At 36.3% G+C, this 18,843-nt stretch overlaps 1 protein-coding gene across 1 annotated transcript; it reads left to right on the top strand.

The window, feature by feature from the left end:
* Positions 1-358: 358 nt before the first annotated feature.
* LOC131066677 (squamosa promoter-binding-like protein 3) lies at positions 359-6,087 on the top strand. The gene is made up of 3 exons (XM_058001502.2): positions 359-2,193; positions 4,239-4,378; positions 5,006-6,087. Exons 1-3 carry the CDS (start codon positions 1,586-1,588, stop codon positions 5,950-5,952), a joined length of 1,695 nt encoding a protein of 564 aa, XP_057857485.2. The 5' UTR covers positions 359-1,585; the 3' UTR covers positions 5,953-6,087.
* The last annotated feature ends 12,756 nt before the right edge of the window (positions 6,088-18,843 follow it).

Genomic DNA, 18,843 nt, shown 5'->3' with positions numbered 1-18,843 from the left:
AATAAAGACTGTCTGTTTACCCATTTCACATGTGGATTGATGTTAACCAGCCTTTATTTAACATTCTATTCTTTTATAAGTGCATTGTAACCACCCTTTTCATATATACGAGGTGATGTAAACTAATATCTGATGTCTATTATAGAAATCTATATCTTGATCTTCCATTTACGCTGCGCCCCAAGGTATTGAACTTACCCCGAGAAGCAAAACTACAGATATTCCACGTGGCAAATTTACAAGTGAAAGAGGCTAATACAGCTTTTCCCAGAAATTTCAATTAATTAATTATTAATTTATGATAAATCATGGATGGAGACAGGCATCTATTTTCCACTTAGTGCTCTGACTCATCAGTCAGTGCTGCAATCTGCAACGCTAGCAGCTTTTATTCTTTTTCCTCATATTTTCTTTCTCATTGAGTTTGCATTTAAGAAGTAATTGTTCATCATTACTATCATCTCCATCTGCTGCCAACTTGGTAACACATTCATTCATTCTTCCAGATTAGTGGAGGAAGTTGAGTTGGGTTGGCTTTAGGTACATCATTTCCATTCAAATTCCACCTAACTGCACTTCTCCTATGTTTTGGGAACAGCCTGGTACTTGTGTTGCTGATGGCGACGATCATTTCTGTCTGATTGAATTTTGACCCTGATTTAGAGATAAGAACAGGGATTATCCATGACCCAGCTTCCCATTCTCCAATACCCAAATGCTATTTTTTTATTAAAATGGGGAAACCCAATAGACTATTGCCTCCATTACTTTAAGCAAATATAGCTAAGCAGGACAAAATATAGGTATCCTTATTTGCACATTTTGTCCTTTGAATGCATGGTCCTTTATCTGTGTTATACAATGTTTTTTTAAGCATATGTTGTTGTGGTACTCTGTGAAAGCAGCACTTAGCCTAGACGAGAGGAGATTACCATGTTGGAAAGCATGCTGAAAGCACATAATTCCTTGCCAATCATTATGCAAATGGGTGCAGAGCGTGGGGTAGTTGTGTGAAGAGTACTGTGTATAGTTGACTGCCTGTTCCACCCACGTTTAGTAATCCTCAGTGTCCTTGTGAGAAGCTATCATCTTTCAAATACTGGTTATCTTTTGGCAATGTTGCCTATTGCCTCACATAAACGGTCTTCAGAGTTCTAGGTTTATGATTAGGTTAGTGTTCAGTCTGTCCAAGGACCTGATTAATAGCATGCCTTCTCAGGGCTGCAAATGAAGTACACCCTATAAGCACGGTGTAGTCTATGCACAGTTTAGGGCTCTTTTGATATCATTAGTCTGTAGATTTGTATTTGGGTGTATAGAAATCTTGAACTTTTGGTCTCACAGAACATGATGTCTGCATTCAGATAGTTCTTCAGGTAAGTTATCAGATGTGTAAGATTCTTCTATACCCTTGTGCAACAGACTTCTGTCTTTTAGGACTTTGTCACAGGCATTAATGAACTAGGACATGAGGTTTTACTCTTGGGATTTGGAGCATCCGATGTTGTAGAGAGAACCAACTGAAAAAAAGACATAATCTCTGAATCATTTTGTGAAAGTTCAAAAAGATCCTTGCATAATCAAGATGGAAAGCAAGGATTTCAAGAGCAGCAAAGTTGGGTTTCTTGGCCTGAGAAACCAACTGGGTAGAAGGGATTCTCAAGAGGTCATTTTGGATAAAACACAAGGGGACAAAAGCAGCAGCAGCAACCCCTTAGGAAATGATACCTCATCGTCAACAACAACCCATCTCAGAAAACCGAGCGTATTTACTTCTCACATATCCTCGTCCTGCGTGGCTTCTGGATCTAAACCGGTGGATGGTAGAGAAGTGAACAAGGAGACAAAACAGAACTGTGCTCAAAGTGTTGTTGATGGTTCTGGAGCTTCAGGGGATTGCGATATTGGTCTGAAGCTGGGAAAAAGGACTTATTTTGAAGATACAAATGGTGGAGGGGCAGCAAAAGCAGTAACTCAAGCGTCGGTATCCCCTGTTTCCTCTGTTCAGTCTAAGAAGTCTCGGGCCCTTGCTCAAGCTATTCAGACCCCGCGTTGCCAAGTTGAAGGTTGCGATAAGGAGCTTACCAACGCAAAAGAATACCACCGTAGGCATAAGGTTTGTGAAGAGCACTCCAAGACTGCCAAAGTCAGAGTATCTGGTATAGAACAGCGATTTTGTCAGCAGTGCAGCAGGTTAGAACTTTATCATCTTTTTGGGATTGCATATTAAGTTTTAGCTTAATACTGTCCTTAATGAAAAGAACATGGCGTAGTTCTCATTATTATAAATCAAAATAGTTGCGAATTCGTTGTTAGAAATATTTATTTACCTGGAGGCTGGAGGGATATAACGGTGTTGTTGGGAAGCTAGAGTCCTTCGGTCATTTTCTCTCCTAGGGAAGTTATCATGAAGTGAGATTGCCTAGTTGTTTCTGATAAATTGGGTTTCCTAATAAACCATTCGTGATTCCTGTAACATAGTCAAGAAATCCACCTACAAAATCATGTCCTCTGCTTACTCTCCAGATAGAATTATATTTTGTTCTCTCCTAGAATATATTTATACCAGGCAAGCATACTTACATACCCATGAATAAAAATCTTGATGTTCCAGTTATATTTCACTATTGATTTGAAAAATCAAAGCCCAAAGGTACCATGTTTCAAGCAATTGTAGATTTCTGCTATTTAACTTCATATTGTTAGTTCAAACCTCAAACTGTAATAATTACTTTCACTTTGAGATTTATCATTCTCATTAAAGATTTGATATCGGCATATGACTTTTGTTTTAAGCTTTGCGTTTGTAGATCTCTTCGTGAATCAATTTACTGGTCAGTGTCTCTATCAATTGCGATAGATTCTTAAGTGAGGAGAGGTAATCTAATTTCTGTAAGTAATGAAATTTTTATAGTTGTTCTTTTTTCAGTGTTAATGGTTTGAGGCCTTTGTAAAATTATCTAGTCTATAAGCTCTCCTAATTTGTTATGAACTAATAACCTTTCTCATATTGTAGAATGCTTATTAGATGTCCATATTAGCTCTTATATGACACGGGTATACTTAAATACTTTTATTGTGGGTTGTGTCTTATTGCTTCATGTTAATTATTGAACTTTCCCTCTTGTCATAACATGAAAGATCCATTTTCTGTGATTTAGTGAATGCAATATCTGTGAACCATTTTTCTAGAAACGTTTGGAAACCTACTGTTGGACTTCTGCAAGTAGAATTGCAAATTCATACCTTTGTGCTTCATGTTTTTCAGACCAGTTATGAGTGATTTGACTGTTGGTGGGGTTCAGTACCAGGTTTCTACTTTCTAATAGTGGGTGCTTATCTGTTACTTTAAACTTTAACCTCATTTAGCTTTGGTTGTTTTAGTTTAACTTCTGTTTCCCTGTTTTCTATCTCCAATTCCATGAACTTTCTCTTGAACTTTGTTGATAGATAATTTCTTAGACTCATTTTGCATTCAGAAACTCTCATATGCTTCATTTATCATGAAAGCTAATTAGTGCTTGCAAATCCGTGACAAATCTTAGTTGTGTGAGTGGTCAGTTTTTGCAAATTGCAGAAGGTCGAAGATAATTGGATCAAAGTATGCAGCAGACATCTTCCTTACACGCTCAATGTGGGTCTTTATGCTTAGCCCTTATGAATCTAAGTCACTATCATGCTCATGAACTTGACCTGACTTTGGTCCTCCTCTTTATGAAATCTGCTTACTGTAAATCATTTTTTATTTATTTTTCTTTTTACCCTTATCTTTTGTGGCTTCACTGTTTGCTGAATTAGGCATGGTATCATGGTTTTGCTTTTGTGTGTATTTGATTGATTTCATATTTTCTGATTATAATATATATCAATTATCAATATTTTCAACTATGAGAACTTGATAGTTTAGACCCTATGTAAAACTCCATTCAACATTGCACTGGAATCAAAGCATATTGTACTGCAAACCAAGAGTATATACTATATGTATTTTATGTGATCATTTGTAAGTGTTGCAATACAGTTGGATTGATTTTATTAATGTGCATTCTTAGAATTATGCTTCAGTGGCACGATATGCTTATGGTATGCTGTTGTGCAGTACTTCCTGAAATTGTTGATGGTTGTGTCCTTATACATTGGAAAATTTCTGTTAAATCCGTTTTTAGCAGGAATAAATATTATATTCTGGACTTAAAATGTAGATTACATACTTTTTATAATGGAATATGTTTGTGCAGGTTTCATGAATTGATGGAATTTGATGAAGGGAAACGGAGCTGTCGGAGACGTCTTGCTGGTCACAATGAGCGCCGCAGGAAACCTCAGCCTGATCCAATGGCAATGACCCCTGCAAGGCTTCTGCCACCTTTTCATCATGGTACAGTTTAAATGAACGAGATATTAGAATGCCATGATTATAGATTAATGTTATTTGATTGTAGAACAAATAATATGCTTATAAATGGTAGATTCCATTTCATGTCAATATACAGAGATACCTCAGCTGATGGCAACTTAGCAATAAATTAATGACTAGTGAACAGGTCTACCTTTGCCATATTAGTAGTCCAAAGTTGATGCATTTGATTTTATATGATGCTATCATGTAAATGATAATAATTAGGTTGTTAATCCATCTCCAGTTGTATTCTGTAGCTGCCATCCCACCATAGCACTATAAGCTATGTAACGTCTTCCAATTCTCATATTTCCTAGTGAAAAAGTGCCCTTCTCTCAAAAATGTGATTTGTTCTCCTAATATGGTTTTTTCTCCTTCCTCAAAATCTGCTCAATTTTTGGCTGTGAGGGCAGGTTTTTGGATCCATATCAATGACTATCCTTATACTAGTAGCTAGAAAAGAAAAACAGTAACATAGATGTTTATGGTCTGGAATAGATGTTTTAATGGTATTTACTTTTATCTTTAACCAAAGATGGTTTGGGGTATAGATAAGTGTGTTAAAGTTTAATGAATACGCTCTCAGTTTCTTTCAATATTATACAGATAACAGGCATGGTAACTATTTAGATAAACCTTTCTTCCTGCATCCAAGTATCAGTTCCACTTCAATTCTGGGAGATCCTTGTGACTACAAACATGGCCATGGACAGAGACCTTGGACACGGTTCATCAAGACTGAGGATCAATCAACTTATGATGGGCACTTACAAATACCGAGCGTTGATCAGCAGTCATATTCGGGCTCCGAGAGGCTACTTCTATCCTTACAAAACCCAAAGAATCTGCCCTCTAATGTTCTCAATCAAGGATATTCACAGTATATTCAGAGCTCCGGGAGTCCACTTGGTCACACATTGACTCTCTCATCCTCACCAGGAACAGATCTTATCTCAGGTTCAGAACTTACGCCCTCCATTCATAATTTATCAGGAGTCTCATACTCTGGCCGTGCTCTCTCTCTTCTGTCATCACCACCATCATGGGCGTCAAGACCTTCAGTATCTGTTTCTCTGAATATGGCTACAAGGTCAGGTGTTTCACTGGATGATTTTATACACAACCAATCTCCCATGACCCAACCATCCATGCAAGGATTACAGCATAGCTATGATTTTGTTGACGATAAGCTATTGAGTATTAGCCCTCAGTCACCTACAAGCCTTGTTTCAAGTGGATTTTCTGCAACTGGAGCAACCTCTATCAATAAGGATCGACATGTTGGAGCAGTTGCTCCTAATACAGGAGGCATTGGGAACTTTGGAAGCCAAATGTCTGGTTTACTACAGGGGTCTGAAATAAGAGATTCTCAGTGTTTGAGTCCAAAAGATGTAAGGTGTACAATTAACCTTTTGCGAAAGACCTCCAGTGGACAAATTAACCAATCTCAGGGTGTTACAAGGATTGGCCAGCAGGGAAGCGGTCAGGTTTCAGAGTTTGAATCAATGAGAGCTTACGAACCATCTATGTTCTTCTCACAGCAAATGATGTAGTTCCACAAGTATACTTTGCAAGTATTATTATTCTTTTGGCTTTACCTGCAACCATCTGACAAATGACATAAATTTGAAAGCATCTATACATTTAAAGAATAATTTTTGATTCTTGTGATCAAGTATATTTTTTTAGATCCCGCAACTAAAAAAAATGTGTAAAATGTCCAAGAAAGTTTACAGATCTGTGTCTTAGGATTGCTTTAACTTCTGCTTATATCAGATCAGTGTAATGAAGCTCTAAAGAGACTTTAACATAAAACAAATATCATATGAAGGAATAAAATTAACAGAAAAAGATATACGGATTTATTTCTAATGATTTTTTCTTCAGTCAATAGTTTTCCTGTGTCTCCAGCACCAAATTCCGAACTCAGACAATAATAACTTAATTAAAAAAATTTAAACAAGGAAAAACTGATAAATTCCCCACAAAAGCATCCGTTTGAGTGAACTTAAGAAGCGAAATTTGCTGTTACTTAAACCATTTTATCCTTTGTTGGATTTCCCAAGTGTGACAGTTATCCTTTGTTGGGTGTCTCAAGTCTGACAGTTTAGATTACATGTAATGTAGAGTCCTTGCTGATAAATCCTGAAACTTCAAGGAAGTAAAAGCTAAGCCTAAATGCAATCTTATAGGTCACCACCAGGTCAAACACCAATTTGGTTTATGTGAAACTTAATATGGAACACCCTTTATATGTTTTTAAAATTCTATAAATTTATGCTTTGATCTCCCGAACAAGCTCACTTATTAACTCCTTTGCAATTCACCTGTAACTTTAGTAGCTCAGTGGCCCAGCAGCCCATTAATGGAACAATGTACTTGGGTTCAGATGCTAGTATTATCCATTTTTCTAATATGGTACGAGATCCAGTCTCCAGCTGACAATACACAAAAGGGACTATAGCTTGCGAGTGATTATTTGCAGGTAACAATCCACACCTCAGGATTGAAACCCACTATGAGGTCACCGTCAGCTATCTAAGGTGATGGTCCCATGGAGGGACCCAACAAAAAATTTTCAGCGTGTGCTACTGTGAGTAATTAAGACATTGGCAGTGAAATGGTCCCATGAAACATAAGTAGATATCTCTAGTTAATTCTGCATTTAAAATATCACAGTGCAAGCCATGAAACATTAGTAGATTTTACTAGATAATTCTACATTTTAAAATATCACAGTACAAGCCATGAAACATACGTAGATTTTACTAGTTAATTCTGCATTTAAAAATATCACAGTACAAGCCATGAAACATAGGTAGATGTTACTAGTTAATTCTGCATTTAAAAATATCACAGTACAAGCCATGAAACATAAATAGGCTTTATTAGTTAATTCTGCATTTTGAAATATTACGCTACAAGCTGCTGCCATTTGGCTCACTAAAAACTCTTGTGGGAACTGCAAATTGAGGAACTTTCAGCCGCCACACTTACAGAAGCAGCCCAAAGTCTCCTGTCAAAAAACCCCTACTAAAAAGAGGAGCAGCAATAGTCTCCTTGGGAAGTCTCAAATAGTATAGAGAGATTATCAATGTGGTATCAAATCCTATACAATTTAATATATTATTAATCAATCCATGCCAGAAAAATAACTACCAGAAGGCCAACAATGTATTTGCACTGCTAGGTTAGTATCTGATAGGCTCTGCATGTGTATGGAAAAAATGGCTTGAAGAATGTTGAAAACCCTCGAATCTCCATCGATCCTAGCACTCCAGCATGCTTACTAGCAGCCCAGGCTCACTTGGAGTCTGCCTTAAACCAAATGAGTTACATTATTTATTTTTGTTGTTTCTGGTTTTGATTGTGTAATTTTTTGCATCAACGTTTCAAATCACTTTGATCCATCATCAGGATCTTTCTACTTCTTGAACTTTCTATCATCCTGATGATGGATAACAAAGTATGATCCGAGATGTTGATGAAAAAATTACACAATTAAAATCAGAAACAACAACCATAACTATTATGGATTGTGGAAAATTAATACAAGGTACATTATTATTTACAATCATTTCATATAGCATGTTTAATTGTTTATAAAATGACATGTAATTGTACTGGTACATTGATTTGGAGCTGGTGATGCTCGGCTCAAACCTCACCCTTTTCTAAATCTATACTAGTTCTAACCTGGTAGATGGGCTTTCACAGTTGCCATCACATATCAAGTGTTTGCTATCTTGTCACCTCCATCTAGGATGGAATTTGTTGACTGGGTGAATTCTCCAATATCAGACAAGAGAAGTGGGATTCACAGCTAGATAAAACTTTTCCTCTCTGACCGGTTAAACCCCAATTCCATCACCTCTGCTTGTCCCGTAAAGAGAATTTGTCCTACCATAATAAGGGTTAAAATTCTAGCTAACATGATAAGAGATATGGGAAACTGCGCAATAACAACATACATGTAAAGGAAGGGAAGGATGCTGGTGCTTCATTCCTTGAATTTGCAACCCAAACTTGGGTCAATTTTTATATTTTGATAAATAAAACTAATGAACCCCAATGTCTATGGATTTATAGATTCTTCAACACCCTGTTAACAAAACCTGCTTGAAGATTTTATAAATTATTCCACATACTTGGGATGTTTGGGATGGGTATGGATTCTCTTTCTCCTGTTAGGACAGTCTTATAGAATTAGAAAAATTTAGTTATAGGAATAAAATGAGTTTTCTCCTCTAAAATAGAGTAAGTCTTGTGCAGTATATAAATTTTAATTTAGCAATGGAAAGAGAAGTAAAAATAAAATATTTATTTATTCTTATGATTTAATTGGTGAGGATGATAGTATGGATTCTATTTCTTTTGTTAGGATGGTCCTATGGAATTAGAAAAATTTAGTTATAGGAATAAAATGAGTTTTCTCCTATAAAATAGAGTAAGTCTGGTGTAGTTTATAATTCTGATCTAGCAATGGAAAGAGAAGTAAAACTAAAATCTTTACTTATCCAGGGGTCGTGATTTAATTGGTGAGGATGATAGTATGGATTCTATTTCTTTCTGTTAGGACAGTCCTATGGAATTAGAAAAATTTAGTTATAGGAATAAAATGAGTTTTCTCTTTTAAAATAGAGTAAGTCTTGTGCAGCATATAAATTTTAGTCTAGCAATGGAAAGAGAAGTAAAAATAAAATATTTACTTATCCAGGGGTTGTGATTTAATTGGTGAGGATGATAGTATGGATTCTATTTCTTTTGTTAGTAAGTCTTATGGAATTAGAAAAATTTAGTTATAGGAATAAAATGAGTTTTCTCCTATAAAATAGAGTATAAGTCTGGTGCAGTTTATAATTTTGATCTAGCAATGGAAAGAGAAGTAAAAATAAAATCTTAACTTATCCAGGGGTTGTGATTTAATTGGTGAGGATGATAGTATGGATTCTATTTCTTCCTTTTAGGACGGTCCTATGGAATTAGAAAAATTTAGTTATAGGAATAAAATGAGTTTTCTCCTATAAAATAGAGTACAAGTCTGGTGCAGTTTATAATTTTGATCTAGCAATGGAAAGAGAAGTAAAAATAAAATCTTAACTTATCCAGGGGTTGTGATTTAATTGGTGAGGATGATAGTATGGATTCTATTTCTTCCTTTTAGGACAGTCCTATGGAATTAGAAAAATTTAGTTATAGGAATAAAATGAGTTTTCTCCTATAAAATAGAGTATAAGTCTGGTGCAGTTTATAATTTTGATCTAGCAATGGAAAGAGAAGTAAAAATAAAATCTTAACTTATCCAGGGGTTGTGATTTAATTGGTGAGGATGATAGTATGGATTCTATTTCTTCCTTTTAGGACAGTCCTATGGAATTAGAAAAATTTAGTTATAGGAATAAAATGAGTTTTCTCCTATAAAATAGAGTATAAGTCTGGTGCAGTTTATAATTTTGATCTAGCAATGGAAAGAGAAGTAAAAATAAAATCTTAACTTATCCAGGGGTTGTGATTTAATTGGTGAGGATGATAGTATGGATTCTATTTCTTCCTTTTAGGACAGTCCTATGGAATTAGAAAAATTTAGTTAAAGGAATAAAATGAGTTTTCTCCTGTAAAATAGAGTAAGTCTTGTGCATTTTATAAATTTTAATCTAGCAATGGAAAGAGAAGTAAAAATAAAATATTTACTTATTCAGGGGTTGTGATTTAATTGGTGAGGATGATAGTATGGATTCTATTTCTTCTGTTAAGACAGTCCTATGGAATTAGAAAAATTTAGGTATAGGAATAAAATGAATTTTCTCCTGCAAGTCTTGTGCATTTTATGAATTTTAATCCAGTAATGGAAAGAGAAGTAAAAGTTAAATCCTTACGTATCCAAGGGTTGTGATTTAATTGGTGGGGATAGTATCATGCCATCTTGATGTCACCCATAAACTTCTTCAGGTTTGATGAGGGTCTAGATTGGTCTCTCTTTTTTTGTGTCAAGGGTATTTTGGTGACCCAGCCCAGCGCCCAACCTGTCTTATCTTGGTCGGTCTTACTGTCAAGTTGCAGCCACGAAGGGGTGAGCTGGGGTGAGACTTCTTTTATGGATGTATGGTCATTTGTCTTGTTGTAATCAGTTACTTAAGCACACAAACTCAACTATATCCATAAAAATTTAAAAGTTTCTCAATCATCTTAAGACCTTGATGTCATGTTCATTGATAGTTTCAATAACTCTTTTGAATTTTGAAAAAAGAAGGGACTATCTATTTGCATATGATTTTGAGTTTTATTTTTTTGGCTTCAAGAAGAAAATTAAAAGGCCTATAGAACCCTTTCTTGAAAAATCAGTATTTCATTGATCATTTCTTTCTTTATTTATGTAAAATTTGTTCATTATACTACTGAATGCATTCTACAAGATGAGTTCTGTAAGAAAATGATATAACATTAAATAATTTTTTTGTATAAAAATTGAAATCTTGTGTTTTTAACTTTAATTTTAGGGAAATGTTGAAAGGTGGTCCCAAAAGTTTATCTGACCAATTTAAAGCTTTTATGTCTATTTAATAAGATTGTTGAAAGTTTTTTCCATGAGTTAAAGGTTTTAATGTCTGTTTAATGAAGTTGTTGAAAGTTTTTCCCAACTACCTAGTCAAAAGTTTTTATATCCGCTTGACAAAGTTGTTCTTCTACCAATTTAAAAAAAAAATTGTCTCTATGACAAGATTGAAATAAATTATTGAATGTTTTTTCCTCCAACTAAAAGTTCTTAAGTCTATCCAACAAAATTATTAAATTTTTTATTTAATAAATTTTCTAATAACCATAATCCAATACATTCTTACCTAGATTTCAATAGTAAAAATAATTGTAAAATTTATGCAACTCTCTAATTTGAAAAGGCTCCCAAAACTTTTTGAATATCCATTGAAAAATTTGTAGTGGGTCCCTCATTGGAACCGAAGGCTTAACCTTTGTTTTAAGTTGAACAAACATAAAATTTGATTAAAATTACAAAGTGGGGCTTGGAAGGAGTGAACGTCATTTCAACAATACATAGCAATGATGAGTGTCTTCAATTTTCTTTTAATTCCACTAGGTTTGTAGCTCTAAATTCAAAAGATTGAATGGCTTCAAGTTCTATTCAAATTTTCAGTTATTTAAAGTTAATTGCATACAAAACAATTTTATTTTAGTTTTTATATTAACTATTAAATATTTTAAAAGTGTGAATATAATTAATCCTTTTTTATTTGTATTGTTGTTAAATTAAATTAAAATTTAATGTAATAAGTTTGATAAATTTTTATTTTTTTTAATCGGTAAAAGGCTCGAGCCAAAATATTATATTAAATTATAAGCAAAATTATATTCTCCGCTCAGTGCGGGTGTCGGTAAGAAAGAGCGGAGAGGAGAAAACCTTCGGCCTTGCCTGGGACATTAAGTCCAGTTAGATAATGACAAAAACTCAACAACAGTTATAATTACATCATAACCTTTTGAATCCTTCTTTCTGGATTGAGCATACTCCTGCAAGTTGTTGTGACATATTCACAGATCGCATAACCTTTTGAATCCTTCTTTCTGGGTTGAGCATACTCCTGCAAGTTGTTGTGACATATTCACACATCGCCCCATTGCAAATGGGGACCCCTGCTTTTTGCTTTCTAGGGTTTGTCTTACTGACATAGTCTTTTAGGTTATTGGCTATTAATCTTTGCATTGGAGGGTCGCCAGGGAGATCATTAGGGTAGGATGGTCTGCTTAGGCTCGAGTGGGTCTGTAGGTGGTCCAGGTCAAGGTCTCTATTGAAAGTTTCCTCTTAGTCAGGCCTGGGTCTTGCTTCTAGGGTTGAGTCTTGATTGAGTTTGAGGAAGTCTTTGTATCATGCTAGGAATCTTGCCTTTTGGGGCCTATGTCATTGAGTTAAGGAAGTGAATGGAAGTATGTGAGCAGGTGTTCTCAAGGATTCTTCCCTTTGAGGGTTTGAGATTGGTCCAGTTGATGAATGATGTCCTTGTACTCTAGGAATTGATTGGTATAAAATTAACCTATTATCCTTAGGAAACGCCTAACGATCAACCCTAGACTTGAAAACTTGAGAGTTGAATGAGAAATTTGAGCTAGATTGTCAAATTTGCTCCTGACCCTTCCAAAGGGACAGGAGCGAAATCTTCCTTAGCTCCCTTTTTTACTCCTATTTTGGACAAAACCTTCACTTTAAGGCTTGGATGGGGAGGAAGTTAGCTTGAATTAACCTTTTGGATGTCTTTGATCGAACTTAGACTTAGAAATTTGGAGAAAAGGTCATGAATTTGAGCATTATTGCAAAATTCGCTCCTGACCCTTCGAAAGGGCCCAGAGCGAATTTCCTTAGACTCTTCTCTTGCTCCCAATTTGGACCTCAAAGCTTGCTCCTACGCCTTGACTAAGTGAGGAATGACCTATCTATGCCTTGTGAGCAGGATGGAATGAAGAAAAGTGAAGAATTTGTGCAAAAAAAACAAATTTCACTCCTGACCCTTCCAAAGGGTCCAGAGCGAAATTCCTAGAAGGGTATGTACCTTCCAAGGGTACACAAGCGAACTTGTCAATAGTTGCCTTTTGATCCCAAATTTGAGCAAAGTAAACCCTTAGGATGCCTTCCTAGCATGGACCAAGGTCAAAATATAAGTAAAATGAAGGATAAATTGAGTGGAAATATGAAATTCGCTCCTGACCCTTCCAAAGGGTCCAGAGCGAATTTCCTTAGATCTCTCTTCTTTGTACTAAAATTAGGTTCCAAAGCTTTAATTGAGGATGATTGAACTTAGAGGCACCTCTAGGTATGCATTTGCATGGGTCATGATCACTAAATGTGAGGAATTTGGACATAATTGCAAATTTCACTTTTGACCCTTCCAAAAGTCCAAAGAGAAATTTATCTAAGCTCTTGACCCTTCCAAAGGGTCCAGAGCGAAATTCCCTAAAAGACCTGGTTCTTCATCAAAGTCATTGAATGGTTGTCATTCTAAGCAAAAGTAAGGGCAAATTTGAGAGATCATGGAGAGAAAAGGAGCAAAGATCAAGTTTGAGACAAAGCTAAGTGAAAAAAGGATGTAAATTTGAGCCAAAAGGAGCAAATTCTCAACTGACCTTTCCAAAGGAATTTCTTCATAAAGCATTATACCTTGCTCAAACCTTTGAACTAATCCATTCCCATGCATTTTTGAAGGCAAAACACTTGTTTTGATGAGGAAAGGGTTGGAAATGAAGTCAATCATGGAAGATTTGAGCCTAAAGCATCAATTTTGCTCCTGACCCTTCCAAAGGGTCCAAAGCGAAATTCCTAGAAAGACTTCCTATTTTCTCTAATGTACCCAAAAGAACCTTGTTTTAAGCTAAATAGATGGCGAATTGACTTGATCATGATAGGAGGAGGTTTGATAACTCAAGTTTAAGGTGATTTAAAAGAAAAAGAAGTGTGAATTGAGCCTAAGGAAAAATTTCGGTCCTGACCCTTCCAAAGGGTCCAGAGCGAAATTTCTTAAACCTCTATTTACTCCTTGTTTGAAGACCAAGATCTTTGTTCCTATGATGTGGTTGAGAGAGGGTTGATATATACTTGCCTTGAGAAGTGATTTGAGGCGAAGACATGATGAATTTGAGGCAAACTATCAAATTTCGCTCCTGATCCTTCCAAAGGGTCCAAGGTGAAATTCACCTAAGCTCTTGACCCTTCTAGGGTCCAGAGCGAAATTTTATTAAAGGTGTTGTACCTTGCTCAAATCTTGGAACTAACCTTTTCCTAAGCATTTTTTGAGGGCAAAAGACTTGTTCTGATAAGAAAAGAATAAGAAATGAAGGAAAATTGAGCAAAATGCCAAATTTCGCTCCTGGACCTTCCAAAGGGTCCAGAGCGAATTTCCTTATATCTCCCTTCTTGGTCCTAATTTACATTATAAACCTCGTCCCTATGGCGTTATGGAGAGAAAATTGATGTGTACAATAAAGTAAAGTGATGAAAATGTGAAGATTTTGTCCAAAATTGCCAATTTCTCTCTTGACCCTTCCAAAGGGTACAGAGCGAATTTCATTATAGGGCATGTCCTTGGAGAGGGTCCAAAGCGAATTTCATTATAGAGTCTGTCCTTGGAGAGGGTCCAGAGCGAATTTCATTATAGGGCCTATCCTTGGAGAGGGTCCAAAGTGAATTTCATTATAGGGCCTGTCCTTGGAGAGGGTCCAGAGCGAATTTCATTATAGGGCCTGTCCTTGGAGAGGGTCCAGAGCGAATTTCATTATAGGGCTTGTCCTTGGAGAGGGTCCAGAGTGAATTTCATTATAGGGCTTGTCCCTAGAGAGGATCCAAAGCGAATTTCATCATAATGCCTTCTTGTTGATGATTTAAGGTAAGAAATGCTATGTTAGAATGAATATATTATGTATACTTAATCATCTTTTGTTTTCTTTGTAGATCAAGAAGGTCGGGCTAGAAGGAAGAAAGGACAAGGATGACCTTTTCAAACCTCATCATCATCAAGGACACCTTAAGTGCAAGGAAGAAGACTAAAAGTGTTAAAGACTTCAAGTGTTCAAGGAATTGCAAGCAATGGAGCTAACCATCCTCAAGAACCTCATTCTATCACATGGAGAAATCACAAGATGGCAAAGAAGAAGGAATGACTTGATTCTGAAGAAGCCTCATCAAACACAAGAAAGTCAAAGAAAAGATACCCCATTCATCAAGTATAAGGATGAAAGAGGATCAACCAAGGTCAGTGCAAGGGTACGTTGAAGAAGCAGATAGTTCCAGAAGAGTTAATCAAAGTTAGATTCTCATTATCACCATATTGAGTATCAAAAGAGATACAACATTCCTTGACTAGACACAAACGCAAGACAAGGTGGCATCCCAATCACTGTTCCTTCAGTCAGATAGGTCTACATCAGCATTTCCAGATTCAATGTACCTGACCCACTAGTGATGGCATAAACTTCGAGGCACCTACCCCTATTTCCTATTGGTTCTCCTGCATTGAATGTAATTTTCTCATTGGCTAAAGGAGTTTGTTGGAACAAACCCTAATTAGGGTTTTCATCTTGTAATCCTAGCCATTGATTGTAAATCAATCTGAGCCATTGAAATGTAAGGAGCTCTCTATATAAAGCTTTAGCTCTTCATTTTTAAAAGTTAATAGTTGGTTAATAGCTAAGAGTTAGTAGCTAGAATAGTGAATAGAATAAAAGTTAGAGTAGATTAGGAGGAGAAGGCAAGAAATTGTTACCTAAATTGTAAATGAACTCCATTTTTATTGAAGTTGTGGTGAAATGTGTCGTTTCTTTGCAATATGCATGGTCTCTTGTTGAATCTTCATTTTAGATGGTAAATAATTAGATTGAATGAAGGAAGTTATTAAATGCACTCACGTGGAATTCCCCTAGTCCAAACCACTAGCCTCTTGCTGATTGTAAGTGCGCCCTACGTGGTCAATTGGCATAGATTGAGTTTAATCTCAAGTCGTTACGTATCTATTGTTCACACATTACCTTGAATGGTGATCAGTCTTATGGTATACGATTTGAATATATTTGAAGCATCCATTAGAAAATCGTACTGAGTTGGTGTCGGATTGTTCAACCTGATGGTGAGACCCAGCCCAGTAGGACTCCACCTAGTTGTTCATCTATCTTCTCACATTCTAGGTCTTAGAGTAGACTTTTTGAGCCCTCAACCTTTTGCTATTTCTTTATTATCCCAGTGAGTAGATAGGACTTGAGTTCCAACAAATCAGACACTCAGGCATTTGAATGTAAGTCCCCTTGTGATTCTAGCATAATCACATCAGACTAGATTGAGCTTATCCACACATAGAGAACCTACATACCAGAACCTTGGAGTTGCCTCAGTTAATCCTTAGGCGAAATCTTCAGCATTCGAGGAAACTTTGTTCAAGAGAGGATAAGATACCTTGGTATTTTATTCCGTGTTCACATGTGCATGAAAAACTCATCAACAGAATTGGCGCTAGAAGGAGGGCATGATCGCGATGAATGCCTAAACAGCTAGACTTCATTCTATCAATTCATGTTTGCGGGAGTAATCTTATAGACTTTTTTTCACCCTCCTCCCGCACTCAAGAAAATTGGTGCTAGAAGGAGGGCATGATCGCGATGAATGTTGAGCAACTGAAATCCAGATTTTATTAAGTCATATTTAGAGGAGATATCCAGAGCTTGTTACCCTCTTCACACTCAACAAAATTGAAGCAGAAGAAAGGTGAGCGAATGCGAACTCTTGAATCCAAGGAAGATCGGTGGAAAGCCATCTTCAATGCTCGATGGAAGTGGTACAGAGAAGGAAGGTGATCATTGAGTTGTCAATTGGACTTGCGAAGAAAGGAAGCACTTTGCGCAGTTGGAACCAGTTGGGCTTTCGTAGCTAAATTTGAGATTTCAAGATCTCTCTTATTCCAAAATATCCAAAAAAGTCAAAAACAAAAAATCCAAAAAAAAAGTGAAAAACAGAAAATTCAAAAAAATCAAAAAATCAAAAAAAGGAAAGATTTCTCAATGGAGCAACAACAGTTTCATGACGAGCAACAAGTTGATTTTCCTCAACTTTGGTGGAGATTAAATACACATCTTTATCCACACCAATTGTCCGAGTTTGCAAGGCCAGGGCAGTGTTGAATCCATGAGACAAATGAACATGATGAAATGCATTGCTTGAAATACTTATCAAGGATGGAATCGACAGCGTAGGGAAAAATCTTCTTTTTGGATGTCCCTAGGCTAGAAGCAGAAGAAGGTAGTTTCAGCGTCCTAGAAAGCAAAGATCCTCTTTCAAGCTTCTTATGGATGATCGAGAGTCATCTTATTTTGAATGGTGAAATGCATTTAGAGGACATATTACTACCATTGTGGTGTAGGATTCATAACGCATCTCACTCTGAATTTACTTGCTCAGTGTGTGAAATGGCCACCAACCAAGCCAGATATCAATTTGGAATGCCAGTCTTATCCAAAGAAGAGTGTATTGTGAACATTTCTTGGGGTACACATCTCCCAGTTGAATTCAGGAGAACCTATGAACAAGACATTGCTCCAACACCTGATTGTGAGAAGAGCTAGTTGCAAGTTGGGGATGCAAGCTTCCTTAATGATCAATATGAAGCAGTGAATGATAGCTCTCTACACCTTGTACCAAAAGAAGAAAATGATTCAACAACCTTTCAAGAAGGCGACTCATTCTTTGAAGAATTTCCATTCATGCTACAAAAGGAGATTATTGAAAATGAATTGCAAGAGGTTTCAAATAGCATTCCTAAAGAGGACAATCAAGTTGAGATGTTGAACAAAGAGCTTCAAATCATCATAAGTGAGCCCAGGTATGAAGAACAAATTGAGGGGGCGCTTAAATATTTCATCACCATCATATTATTTGAGGGGGCACTGAAAGATCTCATGGAAGAAGTACAAATGAAATCACTACCAAAAAAATTTCAAGATAAACAAGTTATGGTGAGTGATATGATTCATCATCAACTCTGGCCTCCCGAGACAATGCTTGAGAATGAGATACCACCAGATATTGTATTTGAGCAACTAGAGGAAAATTTTGAAGCTCAATCACTCAAGGAGTCCCTATTTTTTGAAGATATGCTTACAAAATTTCATAAAAATGCATGGTTTATACAAGATGTCACTATGAAAGCAAAGAATGTTGAGCTATTCGAAGGGGCACTAGGCTTATTTCAAATGGAGCTTCCAAATCAAGATCAACATACTGCGAACCCTCGTGGAATGGTATATCATCAATGGCAACCTCCTGAGGTTGCTAATTATCTCTCTTCCGATGATACACTTAGCATTGGGGACAGGGTAAGCTAGGATGGTATGGGCCCTATGAGAAGCAAATCCCTGGATGGTTAGGGATTATTTGTTGGGGATGCCTCCCCCTCGAAGCACTGGAAGAGCAAGTACTTCCATCCGAGATAGAAATACACCAGTTTGTTTCTTTCCTTAATCCTTGCCTTGAAAATTATTATGATTTTGATTTAGGGGTTTTGGGAAAACAACTTGCATTTGGATAGATCACAGACCTGATGAGTTGCCTCAGTTGATTATCTTACACGAAACCTTGCCCGAATATGAGAGATGCATGGTCAGAGCTTGTTTTTCTGTATTTAAGGATGAATTTTCTCGATTGAGAACCATCACCTTTTCCACGCTCTTGTTGCATAACCTAAGAAATCATGTAGATTCATGTACATACTTCACTTCTTTGAGTTGTGTAAAGTCTAGGAGTATTGTATATAGTTTTTAGAGTAGGTTTTATTTTTGTTTGTTTTAGTTAGGAGTCTTTTGAGCCTTGTTCTTAATTTGCCTTGAGTCATTTGACTCATGATTCTTTAGTGGCTCAAGTATTTTAGTTTGTTGGCTTTTGGTTTGCTTTAGTTTAGTTTGCT

This window comes from Cryptomeria japonica, chromosome 3 (genome assembly GCF_030272615.1).
Source record: "Cryptomeria japonica chromosome 3, Sugi_1.0, whole genome shotgun sequence".
Taxonomy (NCBI): domain Eukaryota; kingdom Viridiplantae; phylum Streptophyta; class Pinopsida; order Cupressales; family Cupressaceae; genus Cryptomeria; species Cryptomeria japonica.
Note: the sequence above shows the minus strand (reverse complement) of the source record. Positions and strands in the feature narration are given on the sequence as shown.